The sequence below is a fragment of the Monodon monoceros genome, unplaced genomic scaffold, assembly GCF_005190385.1.
Source record: "Monodon monoceros isolate NGI ecotype Baffin Bay Population unplaced genomic scaffold, NGI_Narwhal_1 Super_Scaffold_4, whole genome shotgun sequence".
Classification (NCBI taxonomy): domain Eukaryota; kingdom Metazoa; phylum Chordata; class Mammalia; order Artiodactyla; family Monodontidae; genus Monodon; species Monodon monoceros.
The window spans coordinates 68,428,861-68,456,662 of NW_021703781.1; the positions used below are offsets into that span (position 1 = coordinate 68,428,861).

Consider the following 27,802-nt stretch of genomic DNA (forward strand, 5'->3'; position numbering starts at 1 on the left):
GGCCCCTGACTCTGGTTCCAGGGCCCCTCCCTGACTCTGCCATCACCTTGAGATCATGGAAGGCCGTGCTAGGACGTGGCCCCTTTGCGATGGTAAATTGTGTGGTGATGGGACCACCTGGGGGCTCTGGCTCTCGGTGAGGTTAAGGGGCTCCAGCACCCAGAGACTGTGGTGGGCACACTTGCAGAGCACAGACAGACTTCCCGCGCCCCCTGGCCCTGGGCCGGGGCTGCCTCAGAGCCCTCTCTCCACCTGCCGGGCAAGCACCATCCCAGGCAGGGCCGGGCGCTGAGCAGGGGTCCAGGGGGTGCCCAGTGCAGGCCCGGCTGAGGGAGGACTTTTCTGTCTTTGCGGGGGCGGGGAGACCCAGCCAAGCCGACCTCACCGTGGCCCCGCCCACACAGGTGTTCCTACCTTGGGGGGAGTCTTCAAGGTGGCCCAGCCTGTCCCGTGATCATCCCCAGGGGGTTGTAGGGACCAGGAAGGGCACTGCCTCCCCTGAGTGTCTCCCCTCTTGGTCACCCACCCACCATGGCAGTTCCTAAGTCCCAGTGGCACGTCAAGCTATCACTGAGCTTCAAACCTGAGTGCTAGTGGGCTCCAGAGTGTTCCGTGAAAGCAGAGGGTGTGGCGAGGATTCCCCAAGCGACTGTAGTAAAGCCTTCACAGTCAAGGGCACAGGGTGGGCGCTCAGCAAACCATGGTGATGAGGGGGGGTGGGGCACACCGAGCAGGAGAGACCCAGCGCTGGCCGTGAACCCACGCCCCGGGCAAGCAGCACATCCAATCAACGGAATGGAGCTTCTGCAGACACTCCCAAACACCACCTCTTGTGCAGGCACTGGAGTGAGAGGGAAGCCGACTTCCATTTGGCCCCTGGGGGCGTGCCCGGTGGTAGGGGGCCGGCACCTAAATAAACACCACCATGCTGCCCACTAGGTGCAAAAAGCAAGGTATATGCCAGGACAGGGGGGCCCAGAAGAAGGAGAATTAAGATGGGGAAGGCTCCAAAGAGCCGTGGGAACTAGGCCCAGGCTTGCAGGAAGACGACCCACTGAGACTGCAGGCTGGGAGGCCAGCAAGGAGGAGGAGGCCCCCACAGACATCCAGGCAAGAAGTGATGAGATGTATGAGGGTGGCGGGTGGAACCAGGTATAATGGGGGGGGGGGGGGGGACTAGTCGGCCATGGTGAGAGGGTCCTTCCTGTCCTTCAAGGACGGCCTGTCTCACCTGCTCCCCAGACTAACAGATACGGCCAATAACTTGGAGAAAAGGATTTTAAAACAAGGAGGAAGCTGAAAAATGACTGCAGACAGAAGAAACCAGTTGCCGAGGCCCCCTAATCTGCTGGCCACACCGTAAGCACACAGCGGAGGCTCTGCCCTGAGCCTCGGGTGACCTGGGTGACCTTGGGTTTGACAGCAGGTGCACCGGTAACCTGGGACATGTAACCTGCTCCAGGGACAGGGAAGGCAGCTGATGGAGACCCGAGCCGGAACAGGGCCAGCCTCCTGCTGGCTCCTCCCGAGTCCCTTTCCTAGAATGGGCGTAAGTCCTTTAATCGGATATACAGCCTGAGAAAATTCCCAGGAAGACAGAGAGCAGCTGGCTCCACGATCACCACCACTGACCTCGTGTGTGTCGCAGGGGCCAGCGGTAAAACCAGGTAAGAATCACGGGGCTGGAGATACACGAAACGTAGCCAATATTCAATTCATGAATCACTTGGTTATTGCACATAAACAGCACACAACACAGCTTAGTCAGAGTAGGGAAAATAGGAAAGGTGGTAAATGAACCACCCCAAGAAGAAGTAGGGAAGGAGGCATCTCAGCACGAGCGGAGGTCCTGGTCCTGCCACAGGTCTCCAGACAAGCATGAGTGGGAAGTCGCCCTCTGCTCTGACAGGGCCTCGGGCAGCGACAACCTGCAACAGCTCAGCACCTTGGGATCGGGTCCTCCAGCAGAGAGCCTTCTAGTCGCTGGGCTCAGTGTCTCTTTTCAAGGAGTGGGTCAGGAGGTGTAACAGTTAACCCAGGGTACCTTGTCTCTATCAGTTGCTCCTTCAGTTCTAGTGATGTATGTCACCCATCAAATTTCTTATCTAAAGTACCACTCAGTTTATCACTCTAAGACACTCGCAGTCCTACAGCGGACTTTCCAAGACAGCTAATATGGAAGATCACACTGGCCACTGTGACTCTATTTTGAACTATTTAAATAGCTTAAATCCTATACGTTTCACACAAGGTAAGTAGGAATCGTAGCACAGAAGAAATCACATCATAACACCTTGGCTACTTATCAGTGTGGCTACGGAGCCTCCACTTCCTGTCCCCACACATCCTTGACCTTAACGCACCGCCTGCGAGATGGATGGGGAGATTAGGGCTCTCCGTGGTTACTCTGGGGGACACTTGCAGTGTCTATGTGGCCCCGGCAGATCTGAAATCCAGATTTCAGCAGCTTCATGGGGCCAGCTTGATTAGATTTTGTCCTTTTTTGTTTTTTAAATAACAGAGGTGGTGCATTTTTCAGAACGCATATGAATACGGCCTTTGGAACAATGAAAATACACCCCATTCATAGTCAGTTTGTAAACATAAAGCTCAGAGGGACATTCAGTCTGGTTGGAAGCAATAGGAAAAGGCACTGAGCCAGCAGTCAGGGCTCTAGTCAAGTCTGGTGACCTTGGGCAAGGACTTTCCACCTCTCTGGGTCTCAGCTTTCTCATCTGTAAAATGGAACAGAAGGCTCCATCCTTAAGTCAGGGAGCTGTAAGATGAGGGAGGCTCCTTAGGGAGTATGGCCACAGCCTGACCCCAGACTCAAAGCTACCAGAAGGCAGCAGGCACGCAAAGCAGTGCTTGTTAGGATGGGCTTCAGACCCACCCAACTCAGGCCCTGCATGCTCACCCCAAGGTGCAGGAACCTGGGCATCCAAGGGCTCACGGGACTAGCTGAGGCAGCTCCAGGAGTGCCAGGGTTGCACCAACCAGCCTGCAAACCAGAATCAACTGGGAGCTTAAAAAAAAGATGTGGGGGGAGGGGGCTTGTCCCAGGCCCCACCCTGACCAATTCAAGAGCAATCCCATGTACAGGCCTTTTAAAAAAGCCCTCGGGTACTTCTCCCCATGCAGCTGGGTGAAGCTCCCCCAGGAAACAGTATTTCCTGAATCCTCTAAAGGCGAGTCTTCTCATCCCAGGCTTCCAAGTGAACTTATTCCTCATTCTCCAAGGGAATTTATTAATTCTGTGTTTTCACCTAGATGATAACCTATTTTTTTTTAGTCAGTTACAGAGACAAGGTTTTCTCTTTGTTGTGGTAATTTGCGGTAAGAATTTTGTTTCCTAAATTGATGTGCAATGAAATGATGTTAATGGGAACGTCCAGGGGGCGGGTGAAAATTTTTAGTGAGGATGGTGTCCTTCTATTTACTCAGGTCTGAGAAACCTTGGAGAGTATGGTCTGGGACTGAAAATGTGGAAGACATGTCCAGTGTCACAGGCTTTGAGAGCAGAGAGTTGGCTTTGGGACCCGGAACGGAAGAGCAAATGTGGCCAGAGAGGAGCAGGGAGGGGTGGGGGAGGAACGAGCCTTGGCGGGGTGGGAGCGGGGACCCCAGGGGGCTTCTCAGTGGGGAGATACAACTGACATCCCTGGCAGCGGAACCCACAGGTGCAAAAGCTCAGGAGAGGAAAAGAACAGGTATATTCCAGAACTGTGTGTCCTTCCACCTAAGCACTTGTAGGGTGGGAAGGCATCAGGGAAGAGCAGAAATGAAGCTGGGCGAGGCCACGTGGTGGCCATGTTAATTTTCTCGGACTGCCATAACAAAGTACCACATACGGCGTGGCTTAAACAATAGAAACTTATGATCTCACAATTTTGGAGGCTGGAGAGCCCAGGACCAAGCTGTCATAGGTTCGAGTCCTTTCGGCAGCTGTGAGGGAGACCCTGTCCGTGCCTCTCTCCTTTTGGTGGTTGCTGGTGATCTTTGCCATTTCTTGGCTTGTAGAAGTATCACCCAAATCTCTTCGTTCATGTTCACGTGGCCTTCTCCCTCTGTGCATGTCTCTGTATCCAAAGTTCCCCTTTTTATCAGGATACCAGTCATACTGGATTAGGACCCACTCGAATGGCCTCATTTTACCTCTGTAGAAACCGTAACTCCAAAAGGTCATGTTCTGAAGTCCTAGGGTTTAGGACTCCATCATATCTTTTTGCAAAGAACACAACGCAACCTATAACAGTGGCCAACCTCGCATGTCCGGCTTAGGAGCTTGGACTCCACTTAAACTGGATCCCTCTCCACCGGATACCCGCAAACTATTCTCTTTAGTTAAAGCCCAAATTACGTAGCCCTGGTACAAGCCCTCTTCAGTGTGCTGTTCCTTGTTAGCTTGTTCAATCAGTTGAAATTGTATTTCTTTTAGGCAATCAGTGTCTGTGCCCCAAGGGACCATCAATTCCATGAGGGCAGGGCAGTAGGATACTCTGTTCCCTCCCTGTTACACCCTCAAGGCTGGAAGAGCATCCAACACGCTCTGGCCGCATAAAAATGAACACAAAAGAGTGAACAAACATGTGAAACACGCATCTGAGGGTGTCAAGGAGCCACCCACAGGATTAGAACTGGGAGGAAACTCTGGGGGAGGCTAATGTGGTGCCCTAGAGAGACGTGATGCCAGCCCCTCGAGGGCAAGGGCAGGGAGAGGGGAGGGGAGGGAACAGATAAAAGAGGTGATGAAGGTAAGGAATGAACAGGTCTCAGTAGGCCTCAGGGTGCAGGCAAAGGAGAACCCAAGCCCCCCCCTCCCCCGGGCAACGGCTGCGCCAGCTGGCAGGGCTCCCCAGGCTCTGACCCTGCCACTTGCCTACATGTGGCCAGTGAATGACTTTTCCCACAGGTGCTGGCCTTCCCTTCCCTCCCAGGGCAGACAGCTGGCAGGACCTCAGAACCTCAGGTCCCCAGAGAGGAAGGAGGAACTGAGCTGTCCCTGCCATGGGCAGCCAACTGGGAAGCGGCATGGGCCCCTGCCTTGGGTCACCTGTCACAGAGACCAGGCAGGCTCGGGACTGCTTGAGAGCACCCAGTGGGTCTGCCCCCAGCCACTGGTGACTGTGGCAGGGGTGCCCAGCCCCGTGGGGTCAGCTTGGTGCAGGAACAGTGTTCCTAAATCCACTGAGATTCCCCCCATTTACAGGGCAGCAAACTGAGGCCTTCAGAAGGAGAGAGCAGTTGCATAGTAGGAGGTGGTGCCTAAAATCAAGGCCTCCTCCTCCATTCACCCCAACTAAGCCCCTTACTTTCAGGGCCTCTGTTGCCTCGGCTGTAGAATGGGAATAAAAAAGGCGCTCTAGGAGCTACGATTTGATGGCTACCATTTTCTCTCAAGACACCTTTTGAACCAACACCACCTATTTCTCCTCTGATATTCAGCTCTCTCACGCCCTCAACACCTCTTCCAGAGATTGTATCCCCCGAGAGGTGTTTGTTCAGCTTATTTCTCATTATCTTAGATATTGTCACCTCTTGGATGACTCCTTATCCACTTTGAAAGAGGGGTTTAGATGCTGTGCTCCTTCAGGGTGACTCTTGCTTGAATTGAAAGGTGAGTCCTTTCTCTAGGTTGCAGTTTCCAAAATTTCCTGTGGGATCCCAGATTCGAAAACGACCTTAGAAGTACATCGCTTAAGTCACCCCTCATCTGATGCTTGGCTTCTGTCCATGTCTACTCAGTCACTATGTCATCCAAGTAAGGCAGGGGTCATGCCCCACCAGCAACGGCCTATCCTACTTCCCAGAGATTCTAACCTTTAGAAAGCTTTTCCTCATATTGAGCAAATCTGCCTCAGTGGGTCCCTTGAGGACAGGGGTGACCACGACCTGCCCTTGGCATTTAGAACAGAGCCTGGTGACCTGGAAATAACAAGAATCGCTTCTTGCCTAAATGAACTATAACCCTCCCCTTTCTTTCCAGCTCTGCCCTCCCAGGTGACTGTTGACCAGATGAAACACCACTGACCTCAGGTGAGAAGTTTTCCCAGATTCCTTGACCAGTCTGTAGCTGGAGCCAGGAGAGCATAGACAATGGGAACCACAGATTATCTGAAAGTGTCTCACTAAATCTTTGTCAAAAATGACAATCAGGGCTTCCCTGGTGGCGCAGTGGTTGAGAGTCCACCGGCCGATGCAGGGGACACGGGTTCGTGCCCCGGTCCAGGAAGATCCCACATGCCACGGAGCGGCTGGGCCCGTGAGCCATGGCCGCTGAGCCTGCGCGTCCGGAGCCTGTGCTCCGCAACGGGAGAGGCCACAGCAGTGAGAGGCCCGCGTACTCCACCAAAAAAAAAAAAAAAAAGACAAGTCACAGAAAGGCTTGGCTGCTATTAGGATGGGTGGTGAAACCAGACAACTACACAATCCAAACCCTTTCCTAACGAGGATGGAAATGTCCTCATTAGGAATATAGAGCCAGGAAAGGGTGGTGCCCAAGGCCCAGCTAACCCACCAGATGGACCACAGGCCTCTGAACCACCACGACCAACCTCTCTCAGGGGATGTCCAGTGGCTAGACGCACCTGCCGGGGCCCCAGTGACAAAAGATGGCCCAGTCCAAGGGCTTATCCAAGGGACTGTTTACAGAACTATGGACAGGGTTAAGGGAATCCACTAGGAGTACTAAATCACCAGGGATGTAGCAGCAGCTGGGAGCTCTAACTTCCCTGGAATCTGAAGCTTGGAGGGAGGAAGCTGTCATGAGAGTCTGGAAGGAGCTGGGGCCAGGGGAAGAGCTGCTTGAGAGGGGCTGCAGCTGTCAGGAGAGAAGTGCAGCCATCACCCGACCACGGCACGGAAGGGAGGGAGCCTGGGGAAGAAATACCCCGACCTCTCCCTCCTCCCACCTCCTTCCCATTGACCGAACCCAACCAGAAGGCCGAGGGCAAGTAGTGCAGGGAGGCTGTCCATAGAGACAGCTTACGGGGCACGGAGCAGGGAGGAGAAGGCAGCAGAGATCCGGATGTTATCCAGCTCACCACTAGCTTCCAATGTCTCATCCTTTCATCCAGCAAATGTTTAGTGATCACCTAGTACCTGTCAGGCACTGTCCTAAGCTCTGGTGACACATAAATGATTGTACAGACCTTGACCCTGCCACCAAAGCAAGGTCTAAACAAATAATCACTGAAATATAATTACCAATTGGGATACATTCCGCGGAAGAAAAAGCTAAGGAACATGATAAGAGATGTAAAGGAAGGTCTGGTTTCTCCACGGGCACTGGAGAAGGCTTCTTTGAAGGTGTCACATTTAAGCTGAGCCCTGAGCGATAACTTCAGTTTAGGCAGAGAAAGACTGAGGGCAGTGCGTTCCAGGAAGAATAAACAGAGTATGCAAAGACTCCAAGATGGGCACTTTCAACAGACCACACACAGCCCATGTGCCTGGAGTTCAATGAGTGAGACTCAAGGGGAAGGAGGGGAGAGAGGCATGGTCCAGGTAACGCTGCACCCTGGTGAGGAGTTTGGATGTTTTCCCAGGAGTGGTGGACAGCCACCGGCCCCGTGTCATGGGTCCCGGGCTTCCATTCAGCCTCATACCACCATTCCAGGCTCCTCAGTAGGGTCCTGATGAGCATGAGTGTCAGGCCTTGGACTAACCTCCTTCCTCAGCTGCAGGACACCTCCAGGAGCTGTGGGGTGGCAACATTGGGCTTTGGGGTCATTGAGGTATAGGTGACCCCACTCAGGTTCATTATCACTTTACCAGTTCCACAAAGCTTGACTTTTCTTAAGCCCACTTGAGATAAGGAAGTTCATTCCTGGGCTTCCCTCAGCACCACCCTGCTCACCTCCAGCCTCAGAGTTCTCAGAAGGGAAGTTCACACAAAAAAGAAGCCATTTTCTACACTTGAAACCCTCCGGAAATTGCTGGCAACCTTAGTGCTTCTGGGATTGATTGAAGGGCAGGAGTAGAATACGGAGCAACTGGAACACTCACCCAGCTGCCAACAGGAGTTCATGCAGGTGCAGTCGCTGTGGGAAAGTGCTTGGCAGCAGCTCCTAAAGTTAAGCACGCACACACCCCAGGACCCGGCAATGCTACCTCTGGGGACAAACCTGAGAGAAACGAGTGCAGGTCTAACAAAAGACAGGTACTAGACTAGAAAGTTCCCAGCAGCATCGTCCATAACAGTCCCAAACTAGAAAGAACCCGAGTGTCCACCAAGGCAGAATGGATACACCAACTGTGATAGATTCACACAGAAATGTACCATATAACACAGCGATAAAGAGGAACCAACTACTGATACATGGAACAACATGGACGAATCTCAAAACCGTGTTGTGTGAAAGAAGCAAGACTCTAACCAGCACATACTGTATAATTCCACTTATATGCAATCCCAGAAGAGACCAAACTAATCTATGGTGATGGAAGTCGGAGCATGGTTGTGCGGGTGGTGGTACAGGGATCATCAGAGATACTTCTGGCTGCTAGAAATGCTTTTCGATCTGGGGCGTATACACAGGCGTATACATTTGTCAAAACTCATTAAACTGTACTCAAGTTTTCAACTTAAGATTTATACACTTTCGAGCATCTAAATCATATGTCAATTTTAAAAACAGCTGGGCAGCACCTGGCTTTCACCCCTCAGCCCTGAAGGAAAGCAAACACTTCCATCTTTCTTATCCCCGGGTCATAAACTATATTGTTTCCCAACAAAGCTGTATCTGAGCAGTGTTTATTTGACTCTTTTGAGTGCCTCCACCAGAAGGGTTTTTACAACTCTGTCCAGCATCTTTGGAAGGATGCTCTCCACCCACCTCACCCCCACAGTAACCAAGGGCTGTCTTCATAAACAGATGCTTCGGACTGCCCACTCCTGCACGGCTCTGCCAGTGTCTGCAGGGCAATGAGATGAGTTTGGGCTTCCTGTTTCCAAGAGGATTTTGAGTGGGTGGCACTACAGCTTGGAGCTTCCCTCTTATCACCTGGGGAACACGATCTTTTGGCAACTGTACCTGTAAATTCAGATTAACAGAGCCCTTTGCCATCCTATAAAGTCAGTTTCCCTTTCCTCAAATCTCACTTTATAAACAGCCCTGCTCCCCAGCTGAGCTGGCTTTATGTATTTATGATAACCTAGGTTCAAACCTGGCATGTACAGAGCCCTATCTATCCCCCACCCCCGTCCTCTTCTGAGGAATCCAAAGGATAAAGTCTGGTTATAAAAGGCCATGGCCAACCTGCTGGGCTGCAGGTGGAAGCTCTGGGGCCACACAGTAAGTCACAGCCCCATGCGGGCAGGGAGCCGGGTAGGGGTAGGGCTGCCAGGGGGACGTGGCCCAGAACAGGGGAGCACAGCAGTGCAAAGACCCTGAGTGCAGGGTCCGAGAGAGGCGCTGCCCAACTCCCTGTGTGCAGGGAGGCCTCAGCCTCAGGGTCCCCACCTCGAGGGAGGGCCCCATGTGTGCTGAGGGCCGCCTGCCCTGTCTGCCAGCCTCGTGCCTGTGCATCTGGTGTCCGTGCGTGTCTCTGTCTTCATCCCCGAAGATGCTGCCCTCTTGGACAATCAGCCTTCTCCTGCTGGCCACAGTCAGAGGTGAGGATGCTGTCGCCATCCCTTTGGTGACCGTGCCTGGGCTGGCCTTTGGGTGAGACAGACAGAGGCGTCCTCATCCCCTTCTCCCTAATTAATAGCATTATCATTATTGCATGAAACAGCAATCGCTACCAGTCGGGGAGTGATGACTCTGTGGTAGAGACAGGGCACCGTGCTCAACAAGGATGATCCCAGCATTGTCCAGCTTGGTTCCCGTCCTCCTACAAAGGCTCCAGTGGCTGGAGCAGGCGGCGGAGGTGGCAGGCAGCTGGGCCAGGTGGAGAGTGGGACGTTCTTGTCAGGCCCCCAATACCTTCAGTTCCTAGGCATGGACAAGTGCACGTCTGCAGACTAAAATCTTGTGGACGTGTCCCTCTGTGAACTCCCGTCCTGCCCGGCCTCCTGCCCAGAGGAGATGCAGACACCCACGTTCTACTTGTCCTGAAACCTCCCTTGTTACCAAAGCCCCCTTGAGCCCGAATCTGCTTATGCCCATCCCCCCACCTCCTCACACGTGTACCTCGCAGGTGTACCTCACAGGTGCTCTCTTTCCCACACTGCCGGGTCTTCTCACCTCCTCTCCCATCAGTCAGAACCCCTCACTGCCTGGCTCGGGCCCCCAAACCCTGCTGAGCACAGTCTCCCCAAGAACAGACGTGGTCTCCTCCAGTCCCTGCAAGGGCTTTCTTCTGCATCCGGACCCTTTCCCCTTGTCTCCTCAGCTTGCCGCCAGCCCCCTCTTGCCTTTCTGGAATTCCAGCCAGCCTTGCCGCCAGACCCGGCCCCCGACAGAAGAGCCCGGGTGGGGTCTGGCTGCTCCTCAGGCCTTTCCAACCCCTCTTGGTCTCCTTCGCTGATCTGCTGCTTCCTCCTGCCCCAGACACAGGCGTTCCCAAAGGTCACTCCAGGCGCCCTCCTCATGTGTCTGTTCCTCAGGACTGCCCCCTTGTCCAGTCCCCAGCAGCACAGCCCCAGTCCTCCCAAGTTCCAGGCAGCTCCACCAGGGCCTCCCACCATGCCTCAAACTCACTTGTCCCCCACCAGGCTTGGACAGCACCCCCTCGCCCCATCTCCCCGCCTCTTCCTTAACTTCCTCTGCCATCAGGTCAGAACGCCTCTCCCCTCTCCAGGACCACAGCCCTGCCCCCAGGCTCCCCCACCTCTGAGCCACTTACACATGGCTCCCACCCCAGTCACCGGCTCAGCACCCCCAGCACCTCCCCACTACCCACCTAAGGCCCAGGTATCTTAACCTGGCATCGAAGCCCCTGCGCTTTCCATCTGAAACCAAGGTTGCTTTAGCCTCCTGTGGCCTTTCCTGTGGGATGGTTCCCTCTTCCCAGAATGAATTCAATGCTGTCATTATTCCTTCCCAGTTAGACTTCCTCTCTTTCAGGGCCGGGTTTCAATCTGATTTGTCTCTATGGCTCCCCAGTTCCTACTTTTATTCCCAGTTAAGCTTCTAGGGTTCAAATCGTGGCTCCACCACTGGCTGTGGCCTTGGGTAGCTGACTTTTCGTCTCCGTGCCTTGGGCTCTTCTTCTGTCAAATAAAGGTAATATTCCTTCCTTCCTCATGGGCTGTTTGGAGGCCAATACTGGTAAAACACTAGTGTGGTATCTGGCACATAGTAAACAACAAGTATTAACTATTACCAGTTTTTGAATGTATGACTAATAATTGGCTCCATCAGTTGAGGAAGCCTAAGAGAGGAAATCCATTGTAATCCTCTGGATTTGAAATTATGTCACCCCTGGTTATACTGGGGGTGACATAATTGTGAAAATATGTCATGGACTAGAGAAAGGACCCTCAGATTTAGATGGGGTTATTTAGGTCATCAATTGCATGTACTGAGCCCCTACTATACACAGTATGATGCAAAAATAAATTCTCCCTGTTCTTAAGACATTTACCTTTTCAAAGAACAACAGGGAAATCTGAAATGGCAGAGAATAATTTGGAAAAAACAAAGATGCATAGAAGGATGACGTGAAGACATGTGGACTGGACAGATGCCCAGGAATGCCTACTGTGTGCACGGCCTGTGCTGGATGTAAGAGAGACCTCAAGACTCATCGAGTAGCATCTCTGTGCTACGACATTCGTAGACACTCGATAAATACCTGATGGTTGATGAGTGGATGTAAAGGGCCATCTGGGAGTTTCCTGCAAGAGGTAGTTTTAAGGCTGAATGTTCCCAGGAATTCTCAGTGATTCCCCAACCTGCCTGATGAACAGGGGCACTTATTAAATATGCTGTTTCTCGGGCCCCACCCCAGACCCTCTGAATCAGAATCTCTGAGGGAGGGGCCTGGGAGTGTGAATATGCTCATTCACCCTCAGCCCCCAGGTGGTTCTTATCACCACGGAAGTCTGAGGAACACTGACAGCAAAGATAAAGATGAGCATTGGCCTTCACCAGCCCTGAGCTGTACCCTGAAGAGTCCTCCCAAGTAGCTGAGATGACATTGCTCCTTCTCAGAACCTCACAAGTGTCCTGTTTGTTCCTCTTCCTGCCCCAGGAAAGGAGATCTGCTACAAACCTTTCAGCTGCTTTTCCGATGAAAAACCATGGACCAGGATCTTTCAGCGGCCTTTAAAGTTATTTCCCTGGTCTCCCAAGGACATTGACATCCACTTTCTTCTGTATACAAATGAGAATCCAAATGACTACCAAGTAAGAGGGGCATAGAATGACCGCATGGTGGGGGATTTGGGCGCCCACACTGGAGCCTTCACATGGTTGTCTGAGGAATAATTCACTGCCTTGGAACTTTTCACATGACGCTCCCTCACCAGTGTTAGACTTATAGTCATCTTAGCTCTCGGGATCATAAATCCCTTCGAGTATCTGATGAAATCTATGGGCGCCCAACCCGGAAACGGACACATTCACACACTTGTGCACAGAACTGCAGGGCTTCCCAGGATTAGAACCCTGTTTGGGGAGGAAGCGGGTGTGAGCAGCTCGTATGGAGAAACCCAGACCTATGTATCCCTGAGAGGGTCTGGCTTCTTTCCGAGCCAGGCAGTGGAGGGAGCGTAGCCCCTAAGAGGGTAGGGATAGGGGGATGTAAATCCTTCCTCAGGAGCTAGAAGGGGAACAGGGGACATTTAATGACAAAGGAGAAATTTGGGGACACTTGGAGCAATCTTCAGTTCCCAGAAGGCCTGCCAGGTGGAGGCCATCAGGCTTCCTCCAGGTGCTCAGAAGTGAACAGGAAGGACTTGCTCAGAACTCAAGCAGCTCACAGCTCTGACCCCAAACCAAGTTTGAGGGAGCAGGGTGTCTGTCTATAAGGTCCCCGAGGTCACCTACTGTCGGATTCTAGGTGACAAACTACCCACCCAGAGTCCCCATTTAAAAAAATAATTTTTAAAAATAAAATATATTTTATGCAAAAAAAAAAAAAAAAAAAAAAAAAGTCCTGAGAAGGGACTCATAGGCTTCCCCAGATGGCCAAAGAGGTCCTGGCACAGAAAAGCTGAGGAACCCCTGGGCCAGAAGCATCAGGCATGAGGGGAGATGCACCTCAACGGAGCAGGAAGGGTTAAATGCATAAAATAAAAAACATTGGATTAAAAAGGACACTAATTATACTGGAAAACAGTTATCAGAACATTTACAAAGATAAATATGGGATATAGTAATATGTGTGCTGCTTTATTATCTCACTAAATAACAAGGTCTGGGGCCGCTCTAATAACTTCTGTAACTTTAAATAGTAATGGGTACCGATGATATCTTTAAGTACCTGTAACAACTGTAATATAAACAGAAAACATCTGCCACCTCTACTGGTGACAGTGTATCGCTAAGTCTGCTATGTTTTTTGCTCAATTTCACAATTAACAAAAACGCTACATTCCAGTATAGAAAAATCAATAAACTTGGACGTTCTGAATTCTATCCTCCAACCCTAAGTCAGGAACTCCTGTTCTAGCCTCACCCAACTTCTTGGGAGTTGAATCTGTCACCTTGGTCTTACGGGAATGGGCTCTAATGGGTCTGTGGCTTGGAAAGGCCAACATTCAAATTCATCTTTTCTAATTTAACCAGTGGATCAATGTCACTGACCTAGCCACCATCGAGGCTTCAAACTTCCAGCTGGACCGCAAGACGCGCTTCGTCATCCACGGCTTCCTAGACAAGGGGGAGGAGGACTGGATAATTGACCTGTGCAAGGTAGGCATTCACCCTCCTCACCTGGTGAGAGCAGCGCCCAGCACATGGAGGCAAACGCCGCATCCCCTGAGGCTGGGAAAGGATAACTTCCCAGGAGAGACGGGTCCATCCTAAAACCACTGAGGAAAACTCGGGTTCTCATGGGTACCCAATGTCAAGTTCTCCCAACCCACGAACCTCTAGTCAAACATCTCCTTATGAGGCTGAAAAGACCCAGAGTCCAATCAGAAAGTCCCAGAGGTGGAGACAACAGCAAATTACCTGGCGTTTGTCTCTGATGGTTTATCTAAAACCCTTGTATGTCATAAAAAATACTTTACCCCCCGCAGCACTACTATCCAAAAGCATTTGCTGTGATGATGGAAATGCTCCATAGCTGCACTACCCGGATCAGGAGCCACTGGCCACCTGTGTTTACCGACCACTTGACTTGTGGCCAATGTGACCAAAGAACTGAATTTTAAATTTTATTTCATTTTAATTAACTGTAAAGTGCCACATGTGGCTCGTGGCCACAGTATTGGACAGTGCAGCTCTATAGTGATCATGAATATTAGTAATGAATTATTATTCATACCACCCATTTCCTGAGCACTTACTGTGAGTCTGGCATTGTGCTAATCATTCCACAGTCCTTGTCCAGTTTAACCCTCCCAGCCACGCTGTGAGGCAGGCACAGTTATGGTTCTCATTTTATAGATGAAGAAATTGAGGCAAAGAAAACTTCAGTACTTGCCCAAAGTTGAATCCAGAGGTGGAATGCGAAACGAGGTCTTCTGTCCACAAGACACCACAATCCCGTGTGTCTACAGCTTTAGCCTGTAGGAGGTGCCCACGGCACGGCTCTTAGAGGCTTAAGCTGCACTGGGATAAGACCTCGAGCAGCTTCTGTCGGAGCGCTCTTTGTTCCTCTTGGTCTGGGGTTTCACACGTGCCCCCTGAGTTCCAGAGGGAGGCTACGCGGACCTGGAAACTGGAGAGCCGAGGGTATGTGGTCCACCATGATGTCTTGACCCCCCAGCCAACCACTCCCAACTTCAAAATGCAGTCCAGGACCTCCCCAAATGAACAAAGGATATAGTGTAGCCCTTTCTGATGTTTCTTCCCTCCAGCCCCCAAGGGACCAGTATCTGTGCTTGGGTCACACTACATGATACAAAAGATGCAAGTATCCAAGAGAGTTGTCTCCTACCTCGGTCTAAATTTCATCTTATTAAACTTGTCCCTCAATACTTTATATCTCCCATCAAAGCATTTTTGGGAACATAAAAGCAGCCTCTCTGTGGCTTCAACTATCTAGTATAAGGGTCTGCAAACTTTCCTGTAGAAGAGCAGGTAATAAATATTGTAGCATTTGTGGGTCATATGGTTTCAGCTCATATGGCTTCTGTTGTAGCTACGAGGCAGAGGTGAACAATATGTAAACAAATGGGTGTGGCTGTTTGCAATAAAACTTCATAAAAGCAGTTAGCAAACTACTACCCGAGTGGATTTGGCACTCGGGTAGTAGTTTGCTAACCCCTGACCTCATAAGTCATCTTTCTGACCTGGTTGTGTCAATGACCATCTGTAAAACCTTAGACAAGTCACTCTGTTCCAGGCCTCAGTTTCCACATCTGCTAAGTGGGAGTAAGTATACCCAGTTCACAGCACTGTGGTATGGATCAGGACGAGTGTGAGGAATGTTAAAGTTCTGACACAAGCTAGATGCTTGACGGTTGTGAATGCCTATCTGTGGAGTGTGCAACCCGTGGCTGTTAATAAACTGGTTTCTCCCTCATGTTTGTCTTTCCCAGAAAATGTTTAAAGTGGAGAAGGTGAACTGCATGTGTGTGGACTGGAAGCGCGGGGCCAGGACAGGATACACCCAAGCTGTCCACAACACTCGGGTCGTGGGAGCGGAGATAGCTTACTTAATACAAGGGCTGTCGGTAAACCCCTGCCTGGGCCACATCCTGTGGGTAGGGGGCAGGGAGAGGGGCAGGCCAGCACTCCGTGGCACCCAGGGGCAGCCTGGGGACCCATGGGTAGAGGCAGAGCCTGAAAGCCAGGAGCCCAAGAAGGGCCTTTGCTACATGAAGCTGCAAACTTCCTCCCTCCGGGGTTGTCCTGAAGATCCCTAGCTGTGGGGCCTGAGGCAGACTAACCTCTTCAAGCCTCAGTTTCCCCTTTTGAAATAAGCCTTCCTTGCAGGCTGTTCTGGGAATTGTAGAGCAGGCTGGGCTGCCCTGAAGTTCTCAGCCCAGATGAGTCTTCGCTCTCAGGGAAGGTCCCTTACAGCCTCCAGGAAGGTCGAATCAGGAGAACCCCAGAGCCGGGCCCATTACCACGTTCTGCACTGGCCCAGCCCCTGCAGGGGACGAGGGGAAGGAGGTCTGCGGTGGGCTGCGTGTGGGAGCCGGCAGAGCACTGCCAGTCCCGGCCGAGGCAGCCTGCAGGTGACGTGCTGGCCGCTGGTCAGCACCGTTACCCCGCGCGCCAGCCGGACCCCGGGACCTGCAGACTGTGGCCAGCCAGGGGCCGGGTCGTGCTGTCCTAGGCGGCGGCCTGGAGCCGGGGGTCGTTCCTCCCGAGTTTCCAGCCTGGGTCCTGCCCCGATCCCCGCTCCCCGGGAGCCGGCGCGTCCCCACCCGGTGCTCTGGGACCTGATGCTCCTTCCCTCCGCAGACCCAGCTGGGCTATGGCCCCGAGAACGTGCACCTCATCGGCCACAGCCTGGGCGCGCACACGGCCGCTGAGGCAGGCAGGAGGCTGGGGGGCCGCGTGGGCAGGATCACAGGTAGGGGCGCTGGGCCGGGGTTGGGGGCGGGCGCCGGCCCAGCCAGGGAAGCAGGCGGTAGAAGGAGAGACCCGCGCATTTCCCATGGCCAAGGGCGCCCCTTCCGGTCCTCCTGGAACTGGTTTTAGGTGGTGCGGGGGACTTAAAAAATAATCGTTCATATATTTTCATGTGTACTCGAAAATACACGATTGTAAGCAAAAATACATTTGTAAAAAATGAAAAATATAACACATTAAACTCATGACTTCAGGGTTATTACTGCTAGAGTATGGCAAAGTTTTTAAAAAAGTGAGCTGATTTTTGAAAAAAATCAATTCATCAGTTCCACAAATATTTATTGAATGTCTTCACTGTGCCAGGACAGGCAGAAAATGAAAGTGACTAGCTGGGACCTGCCATAGGAGGTGCTCAGTAAAGAATGAATGGAGGAAGGAAGGAACACTAGGCAGAATGAATACACAGACATAGACACAGACAACCATTTGGTGCACCACATCAGTATGTAACTTAGGCAAACTCTTCAAGTCAACATTTAATGAACGCGTCTGTTGCTCTGGGCACCAGGCTAGGCTTCGGGTGAAGGATAAAGGGTATTTTTCAGTTTGCAATGTCCTTTCTCTTAGATCTTTCCATGGGATTTTCACAGTAACCCTGCCAGGGGAGTTACTGTTGTTATCCCCACTTTCCAGGTGCAAGGAGGACAGGCTCCTGGCCTTGAGCAGCCAGCACTAGATGTAGGTCACTGAGTCCTGAGTGCCCTGCTCCTTCCACCTCCTGCTTGTCTTTGAAGATGAACTGGGCACAGCCCCTGCCTCAGGAAATCCACAGCCTAGTGCAGGAGGCAGACAGCTAAGTAGACAAATAAAAGCCAAAGCAGAATTAACGAATGCAAAAGAATCCTATGCAATGAGGAGGGAATGACCCAAGAAAGGAGAGGCTACACTTTCCATGAAGAGGTTGTGTTTGAGGGGGTCTTGGAGGGGAGAGAGATTCGGGGAGAGTGCGAGGGAGCGAGCAGCAGGCCGGGGGCCATGACCGCAGACGCAGGGGAATGGGCCGTGCAGGGCTCGGAGACTGTGGAGGAGCTGGGCCGGGCCCGGGAGCTCAGTCTTGGAGGGCAGTGGCCAAACAGAACGTGTGTGAGGGAAGAAAGGAAAAGGGGGACAAGGGGAGCAAGGGCACCATCCCGATCTTCCATGACGCCAGGCAGTGGGGATTTCTGGATGTCCTGTGACAGGCAACGACCCCACTGGCAGCCTTTCTGTCCCAGCCTCTCTCCCAAGCAGACCAGGACCTACAGACTCAATTCTCCAAACTATGACTGCTGGGGCGTGGGGTCCTTCGCCCAGGAATCCGCATGGCTTTGCGTGCACAGGGTTTAGATCCCGGGTGGTCTTAGAGCGCGGCCTCCCTGTCCACCTCCCCCTTCTTAGGGCTGGACCCGGCACAGCCATGCTTCCAGGGCACGCCAGAGGAGGTTCGGCTGGACCCGTCCGATGCCATGTTTGTGGATGTGATTCACACGGATTCTGCTCCCATAATCCCTTTCCTGGGTAAGTTCCTCACCCCACCTCTCAGGGACCAGGGCTGTAACTGATGAGAGCAGGTCCAGGCATGTGCCCCCTGCCACCCTCCCCCACCTGCACACACATACCACGGGGTGGTATTCAAAATGGTTAACCAACCAGTCAAAACGGGTGTTTGGGCACCAGCCAGTCAAAACGGGTGTCAGCCACAAACAAACAGTCAGTTCAGTGCCAGTGATATCAGCCTGAGGCCCCAGGTAGGACGAAAGACTTCTATAACCTGTGGAAGGCTCACTCAGTCTCCAAACCCTGCATCCTTCCCTAGTCTGTCAGTATCCAGAGTGGGATTTATTATTGATGTTTGACCTGTACTTGCAAAATGCAAAGGTAATCTTTGCATAGTTTTTTCTTCTTTTGTCAAAGCTTTGCTTACAGTTTGTTTTGTTGGAGATTAAATATAGCCCTTAACTGAATTCTTCTAAAATTAACATTCTTTTTTCAACATTTTCTTGTATAACCACTCATGAAATGTGCCAATAAAAGGTATGGTTTTGATGATCCTATCACTTATGGAGTGTTTACCATGTGCTGCATTGAACATTTTGCATACATTAGCTCATCAATCGTTGTAACAACCCTGAAAAGTGGGTATTGTTCTTACTACTTCATAGCTGAGGAAACTGAGGCTCGACAAGGTCAAGTAATTGATCAAGTAATTGTCAAGATCACAGATGTGTAAGAAGAACCAGGATGTGATCACAGGTCTATGTGCTTCAAAATCCAAACCACCTAGCCATTATGCTGTGGTTCTCAATATAACAACAAAGTTTATGTGGTCTCAGTTAACACTATAATGTAGAAACCAAAATTTTAAAATGAATAAAGTAATAAAAAGTGCACCAGCCCTGCCCTGACATGTGTCTTCTGGTGCATAATGGTAACAGGACACCGATGATGGTATCGTTGTTGTTCAGGGCCTCCTCCTTTCTTTTTTTTTTTTTTTTTTTTTGTGGTACGCGGCCTCTCCCGTTGCGGAGCACAGGCTCCAGACGCGCAGGCTCAGCGGCCATGGCTCACAGGCCCAGCCGCTCCGCGGCATGTGGGATCTTCCTGGACCGGGGCACGAACCCGTGTCCCCTGCGTCGGCAGGCAGACTCTCAACCACTGCGCCACCAGGGAAGCCCTCTCCTCCTTTCTTGTCTTGCCAAGTGCTCATCTGAGAACTTCCGCAGAGCCAGAGACAGGGTGGCTGCACTGTGGGGAGAAGTTGCCAAGAAGGCTCTTCCTCCCATTGGAAGGAGCTGAACGCTCTTCATGGCCACCACCTGACTCTGGGACCACTTCCCTCCCACTCATCTCTGCGGCCAATGTTTCAGGTTTTGGAATGAGCCAAAAGGTGGGCCACCTGGATTTCTACCCAAATGGAGGAAAGGAAATGCCTGGATGTCAGAAAAATACCCTGTCAACCATCATCGATATAAATGGAATATGGGAAGGTATGTAAATGAGGGAAGCAAGACAGCAGCTGCTCCACCTGGGGAGAAGGCAGGTGGTGTGGTCTGTGCTGGGCATTTTCACAGCAGTGGCACGAGATAGTTACTCTGATCAGCCCCATTTTACAGATGAGGAAATGGGGTCAGAAAAGTGATAAAACTTGCCCAAGGCCACCTTATATTTAAGCCCAATTTCTGGCTGCAAAGTCCGACCCCATGCCCAGCCTGCGCCTTCTCCCCCTTAGCAGGATGCTGAGACATGGGCTGCACTGGCACATCAGTTAGGACCCAGCTTTGCCTTTGGCCCCCATCCTTCCTTCAGTGCAGGCTCCTTGAAGATCTGCAGAGCATAAGCAAAGATTTGGAGGGTTTTGACTTTCTTGCCATTTGCTATTGTCAGGTGCTAGGGATGGAAAGGGACTGAGCTGGTAAGAAGACGATGGGGGGAAGGGGGAGGACGGACGTGCCCTGTGGGTTTGAGGGGCACGTGCATGGAGGCGGAGGCCTGGGGGTCTGGGGGACGAGCCTTGTACGTGTCTCCATTTATCTGAGAGAGCAGGCTCAGTACCCCTAATGTTAGGTGACCTAAAGTACCATCTCCATTAGCCGTCCCTTGTTCTGGCCCGGGGCTATTCCTGTTGCCCCTCCCCTGAGAACAGGCGTCACTCTCCTCCCTAAAAGTGGAGGCTTTGAGTCTGTGATCGTCTCATTTTAGTCTTTATTTTTTCTGAGTGGGGAGTTCCCCGAGGCCAGGGGCTGTGGCCTGGGCGACCCGGGCTCCTCAGGACCCTGCGCAGGGCCTGGCGCAAAGCAAGCTCTGTGTGCAGCTTGTTACCTTGAGCTGAGCGGCCTTCCGTGGCATTTTAGTCTTGCATGTGCTTCATGTGAAAGAGCAGAGTCGATAAAACAATAGCCAACATCCACCGACAGTCGGTGGAGCTTTCCACCTCCTCTCTGCTCAGCACCAGGTAACTCGAGGGAGGGCTGCTTGGCTGATCTGATTTCTGAAAGAACACCAGAGTCACAGTGAGGGCTGCCCCCTCTCAGATGGGATGAGCAGGGCACACATAATAGGAAGGAGCCCAGGTTTAATTAGAGAGGTGACCGGTCGCTGGAACGTGCTTCTGTTGTGTGCGTGCCGAGTCACCCTGGCCGCTGAGGAACAATTACATCCGCTTGCTTCTCTAACATGGAATCCCTGGGCAGCAATTTTGGATGAAAGAGACAGTTAACTTCGAAACAGGTCCTATTGTCTGGTAATGATTGTGGTGTGGGGTGCGTGGGACTGGGGGGCTATGGAGAGCTAATCCCCCAAGCACAAAGTGCAACATTCCTTTCCCCACGGGTGGCGGATGAAGCCCAGCAGACCCCCCAGCAGTGGTCCCCAGGTATGCCAGGGTCACTGTGGATCACCCCACGGGAAGTTTGTACCTAGTAGCTGGAGACAGGAAAAAACAATTTCCCAAACAAGAGGACTTTGGTTTAAAGAGAAAGACTGTAAATAAAATGCAGTGAAAGAGTAGCCAGAGGCCATGGTGACCTTGCTCTCCATTGCTTTTACCTTATGCCTGGAGGAGTAAGAAGGAAGAATTTCTCAGCCTGAGACCATAGACAGAAAAGCTTGGTTCACACAAAAGGTGAAGTATGATATATCTCTAACCAACGCCCCCCACTCCCCCAAGCCTTCGTTATTCATTTACGTTACATGCCTGGCCCCCGAGGATTAGACAGAGGTGCTTGTTAGACCTTCTCACTCCCTAACACTTGCCTAGCCCTGAGGGGGACCACCCCAGAAAATGGACAGTGCCGGGGAGAGGAAAGCGACTCCAGCCAACCACCACTACTAAACAAGCCCCCAGCTTTTCTACTTGCCCCAAAGTATGTCAAGGTCAATGACAGAAATTGTGAATTGTGACCAAGGTGTTCAGGGGCACCAACACCCACCTGTGAAATGCAGAGATGATTCCTCGCTGGGTCAGAATGGTTCGGGCTTCAAAAGTTTAATGCATCTTGTTAGCGCCCTTGGCCTTTGCCTTCTCAGGAACCTAAGACTTTGTGGCTTGCAATCACCTAAGAAGCTACAAGTATTACTCAAGCAGTATCCTCAGCCCCGATGGCTTCCTAGACTACCCTTGTGCGTCCTACAATGAGTTTCAGGAGGTAGGTCACACCAGGGGCCCAGGGAAGTTGGTGGTGATGGTGGTGTTGTCCCTTTGGCTTGGAACAGAGCAGAGATGTAACTCCGCGGCTAATGAAAGGAGGCACTAGAAATGCTGAGGCTTACAGAGCCTTCCTCCCAGGAATAGGATGGGCAGGAGGGGGACAGCAGACTTGAACTGTGCTGGGCCTTCCCTAGATCCCCAACTTTTCATTCTGGAAAATTCCCAATGTGTGCAAGGATGCATGCATGCATGGATCAGTGGATGGGGGAGAAGGGGTAGAATGGATACATGAATGGAAGGAAGAATAGGTAGATGAGAAGATGGATGAGGGATGGATGTATGTATGGATGGATAGATAGGAGGATGGAAAGGAAAATGGGTGAGTCAAAGACCTACGACTCACAGACAGACTGTTTTCTTTCACTAGAGTGGCTGTTTCCCTTGTCCTGCTGAAGGATGCCCCAAAATGGGGCACTATGCTGACCAGTTTCAGGGGAAAACCAGTGCTGTGGGACAAACCTTTTTCCTGAACACAGGAAGCAGTGGTAACTTTACTCGTAAGTTTCCATTTTACTATTTAAAAATTCTTGCAAATAATTTCAGAGTATCAGCCTTATTAGGACCCTTGGTAGCAATTGACAGAAACTCACCTCCAACCAGTTTAAGCTATAATGGAAAGGCAGTAGAATGGCATTTGTCTTGGATCTCAAGTTCACCCCTTTAACCAAAAATCCTGATCAATGGAATAAAGTACAGTGATTGGCCCAGGCTGGGTCACATGTCCTCCCACCCCAGTGGCAGGAAGGATGGATCCATTAACAGAAGAGGGCAAGGCGGGGCAAAGTCACTGTAAATCAAAAAGTCTTCAGCTAAATACCTCTTCTACCAGTCCCCCTGCACACACACAAGCACGCTGCATTCCTATTGTTGTTTTGCCCAGCTTCTCATTAAAAAAGTACAAGATAGCGAATTGATCAAGATCCTTTTGTTAAAATTAATATCACACGGTAGCCAAATAGAAGAGCAATTATTTTTCAAGGGATTTTTATATTAAAAAAAATGTATATAGCACTTCACTTACAGTATTTCATGTGATCTTCACAATATTTATCATGAAAGATCACGGTTTGTCACTCTCTATAAAGTCTTATATGTATATTCCTTTAACCCAGTCATTCCACTTCTCAGAGTGTACCTTAGGAAAATACTTGCGTGAGAAAGTGCTCAAGGGTGTTCACTGTAGCACTGTTTTTAATACCAGAAGATTGGAGAGAGAAACCTGGATACCCACCAATTGGTAAGCCACCAAATACTGTACAGAACCGCTAAAAAGAAGGCGATAGCTCTATGTGCTGAGGAGAGATCTCTAAGGCATATTTAGTGAAAAGGCAAGCGACAAAACAGCCTGCAACATGTCATGTATCAGTCAGGGTCCCAACAGGAGACAGAACTCATCCAAGTGGCTCAAATGGAGAGATTTTACTGAAAGGCCTCCTGTTAGAGGTGTGGGCAGGGTTAAAGGAACAAGCAAGATTTTCATGTTAAATTTTTACTTACCCATATTCATATTTTCCAAAATTTTATAATAAAATATTTTTCTTTGTAACAAGAAAAAAAAAAAAAAAAAGGCAAGGGATGCTGAGGCCCCCGGAATCTGGTGGCTGTGCAGCTCTCAGAATACAGGGAAGGAGGGAGTTTCTGCCAGACTCATGGTTCTGGAGCAAGGTGGGGGCCAGGGAGATGACACCTGCACCTCTCTCCTCTGGCCTTCTGACCTCCTGCATACACCTCGTATTGGCTAAACCCAGCTAAAAGCCAGCAGCAAGGATCCTGGGGTGGGAGGCAAACATTCTGGAACACAGGGCAGGACTGAGAAAGGGAATCATTCTGGGGTGGGGATGGGTGGAACGGATAGAGAATAACAGCACATACTACTTAAAGAAGGGAAAAGAAGCCTATATTCTTCTATATACATAGATGTGTGAGAGAAAGAGAAAGAGAAAGCTCTAGATCAGCCTATCTCAACCTCATACTACTGACATTTGGGGCTGGATAATTCGTTGTTGTAGGCGTCTGTCCTGTGCATTGCAGTTTGTTTAACAGATCCTTGGTCTCTATCCATTAGATGCCAGTAGCTCTCCACACCCACCCCACCTCACCCCCAGTGTGATAACCAAAGAAGCCTCCAGACATTGCCAAATGTCCCCAGGGAGGCAAAATCTCCCCCTGATTGGGAACCACTGGACTTGATTAGGTATAGAGACCAAAGTGGTGACATCAGGGAAGGACCTGGGATGCAGGGCAGGTAGATGGGGTGCTGATGAAGGTTGTTTCTTTTTTTAATTTATCTGGGTTGTTTTTCTATTGAGAATATGTCCGTTGCATGTGAAAATAGCACTAAACTAAAAGAACAGTAGGTGATTTATCCAAACATTATAGCCACAAGCATATCCCTCTCCCTGTGGCCTTTCTGGGGATGGCCAGTGATGTGTACCCAGGGTACACAGGTGCAGTAACCGGCTGCCCTGCATCCATCAGGGCACATACGTTGCTGTATCGACAAGAGATTGTGCTGAAGTATAAGATTTACTTCCTCTGGAGTCCCTCACCCCCACTTAGAATCTGAATCCCAGGACCCCAAACCTTGCTTAAGGAAATCATTACTCACATTCACCCTTACCTCTCATCCGCGGGGGACGTAGAGCTTGGAACAAGGCTGCGTCCACGGGGTCATTCTTTTCAACAAGAGGAGTTATTTGAATGATTGTATTTCTTTCAACAGGTTGGAGATATAGGGTATCTGTCACACTGGCTGGAAAAAAGAAAGTGAGTGGGTACATCAAGATTGCTTTGTATGGAAGTAATGGAAACTCAAAACAATATGAAATTTTCAAGTAAGTTTGATAGTAAAGTGAAATGACCATACTTTCCATAATAGATTCTTCATACCAGATTGGGTATAAACTGCTTTATAAATCTAGCCATCTGTTATACAGAACCATTGAATCCTGGAATGTCAAACCTGGAAAGAAGGCTTAGCATCTGGTTCAATCACCCCATTTTACACACGAGAGGAGTGAGGCCCAGAGGGGGAACGGGCTATTTAAAATGAGACAAATGCTAACTCCTTTTGGATTGTCAGTCGTTGCTTCCTGACTTAGGTTTTATGAAAATCAAATTCTCCTTAGGCCAGGCACGTTTGTATGGCAACTCCCTTCCCGGCAACACACACACAGGAAGCCTGAGGCCAGCTTCTCGTTGCTGTGGTAACCTCAGCACCTGCTTCTGCTGGACATATGAGGTACTTGGTAAATGTGTGTTGGATGAATGCATAACCGTGCTGTAAAAATAGATTCTGGTTTTTGCACGAACTTTTACTTAATAATTTTCGTGTTAAGTTAAAATTCTTTGACAACTTCCTGTGCTACATATGAGGGGCTAACAAATGACCTCGGCTGACCCACAGGCATCTTCTAACATAAGACGTTGCATTAATATAGTCCTGCAGTGAACTAATAGGGCTAATACACCACCCCAAATGTTTAACTTCCCTCTAGGGACAAACTAAGACAGTGGAAATCTAGAGTCCAGTATTTTTTAAAGGTCTGTTCTTCACAAATACATTTGTGTTTTAGCAGCCCCTGGATGTGCATGAAGTCATACAACCTATTTGCAGAAAACCAGGAACAGCAGCGTTGTTTGAAGAAAAAATAAATTGCTGTCATCCTATGTATTTTTATATCCAGCTGATATAACATTTTCTGTCTATGTTTTCAGAGGATCCCTCCAACCAGATGCAAGTCATATGCATGAATTCATATATCCAGCTGATATAACATTTTCTGTCTATGTTTTCAGAGGATCCCTCCAACCAGATGCAAGTCATATGCATGACATTGATGTGGACCTCAATGTAGGAAAAGTCCAGAAGGTCAAGTTCCTCTGGAACAACAATGTGCTAAATCTCTTCCGGCCCAAACTGGGGGCTTCCCGAATTACAGTGCAAAGTGGTGAAGACAGGGCTGAGTGAGTATCTTTCATTCCATCTAAGTTTTATTTTCTATATTTAGCTATCAATGTATTCACCAATCCATCCATGCGTCCAATCACCCACCTACCTACCCATCTAGGTATTCATCGACTCATCCATTCGTCCAGCCCTTTCTGCTCATCCACTTACCTATCCACTTATCCATCCAGCCATCTCTCCAGACCTGTCTCCTCACCCTTCTGGCTGTTCAGCCATCCGTCCATTCATCTACCCAACTCTTCATCTCAACTCTCCATCTATCCATCCAATTTACTTTGAAAAATCAATCATTTTCCTTAAGCCAAATTCAACTTGACAGGAGCAAGGCCTCAGTGGTAAGGCATCGATTCAAGAACCAGGCAAATATGAAACTCTTTTACCTTAAGCAATAAGGAAGACATGTGCAGTACTTGTAGGAAATCTCTGAGTTAATTTCAGCTGGGGTGCAGGTATTAATGTAAATTGTTTTGTTTGGAGACTATGGCATGTGTTGGGATCTAGCTTATAGGGGCAAGCTCTTCTCATTCGGAGGGAATAGAATCTTACTTGGTAGGAGTTGGGAGAGTACCTAATTGTGTTTAAAATATGGAAACTCCTAACTGTGTTTAAAATATGATCCACCTTAAAAGGAGATCCTCATTGCTAAGCCCCAAACCCCCTAGACTTTGAAAATCTTTGGTCTGACCACTGATTCATTCTCAGCTCATTAAAAGCCCAAGGAGGGGAGGAGGTTCTTTGAGTGGATTTGCTGGGTGAGAGTCACTTGGACTCTGCCTGGTGTAGCAAAAAGCTTTTCAGTCAGAGAGGTCCGAATCCCAGCGAGTGGGCCAAAAGCCATTTACTCATCTGAGGTCACACTTCCACGAGCAAACGAGCCTCATGCTGGAAAGGTTTTCTTCCACAGGTATAATTTTTGCAGCAGCGACATGGTGCAAGAAGACGTTTTACAAACTCTGTACCCTTGTTAAAAATGTGGTGGCCTCAGAAGACCTAAATAGACATTTCTCCAAAGAAGATATACAGATTGCCAACAAACACATGAAAGGATGCTCAACATCATTAATCATTAGAGAAATGCAAATCAAAACTACAATAAGGTATCGCCTCACACCAGTCAGAATGGCCATCATCAAAAAGTCTACAATAAATGCTGGAGAGGGTGTGGAGAAAAGGGAACGCTCTTGCACTGTTGGTGGGAATGTAAATTGATATAACCACTATGGAGAACAGTATGGAGGTTCCTTAAAAAACTAAAAATAGAACTACCATACGACCCAGCAATCCCACTACTGGGCATATACCCTGAGAAAACCATAATTCAAAGAGTCATGTACCAAAATGTTCATTGCAACTCTATTTACAATAGCCAGGACATGGAAGCAACCTAAGTGTCCGTCAACAGATGAATGGATAAAGAAGATGTGGCACATATATACAATGGAATATTACTCAGCCATAAAAAGGAACGAAACTGAGTTATTTGTAGTGAGGTGGATGGACCTAGAGACTGTCATACAGAGTGAAGTAAGTCAGAAAGAGAAAAACAAATACCGTATGCTAACACATATATATGGAATCTAAAAAAAAAAAAAAAGAAAAAGAAATGGTTATGAAGAACCTAGGGGCAAGACGGGAATAAAGATGCAGACCTACTAGAGAATGGACTTAAGGATACGGGGAGGGGGAAGGGTAAGCTGGGACAAAGTGACAGAGTGGCATGGACATATATACACTACCAAACGTAAAACAGATAGCCAGTGGGAAGCAGCCGCATAGCACAGGGAGATCAGTGCTTTGTGACCACCTAGAGGGGTGGGATAAGGAGGGTGGGAGGGAAGGAGATGCAAGAGGGAAGAGATATGGGGACATATGTATATGTATAAGTGATTCACTTTGTTATAAAGCAGAAAGTGACACACCCTTGTAAAGCAATTATACTCTAATAAAAATGTTAAAAAATAAAGGAGAATGATAAAAAAAAATGTGGTAGCCTCTTTATCTTTA

At 49.8% G+C, this 27,802-nt stretch overlaps 1 protein-coding gene across 1 annotated transcript; it reads left to right on the plus strand.

Annotated features, from left to right (window-relative positions):
* Window positions 1-9,567: 9,567 nt before the first annotated feature.
* PNLIPRP2 (pancreatic lipase related protein 2) lies at window positions 9,568-26,766 on the plus strand. Its single transcript, XM_029245824.1, is given in 12 exon segments — window positions 9,568-9,616; window positions 12,142-12,296; window positions 13,680-13,805; window positions 15,602-15,736; window positions 16,473-16,584; window positions 18,021-18,140; window positions 19,490-19,609; window positions 21,648-21,766; window positions 22,196-22,325; window positions 24,551-24,662; window positions 25,627-25,794; window positions 26,703-26,766. Coding segments are annotated over 12 exon segments (1,410 nt in total).
* The last annotated feature ends 1,036 nt before the right edge of the window (window positions 26,767-27,802 follow it).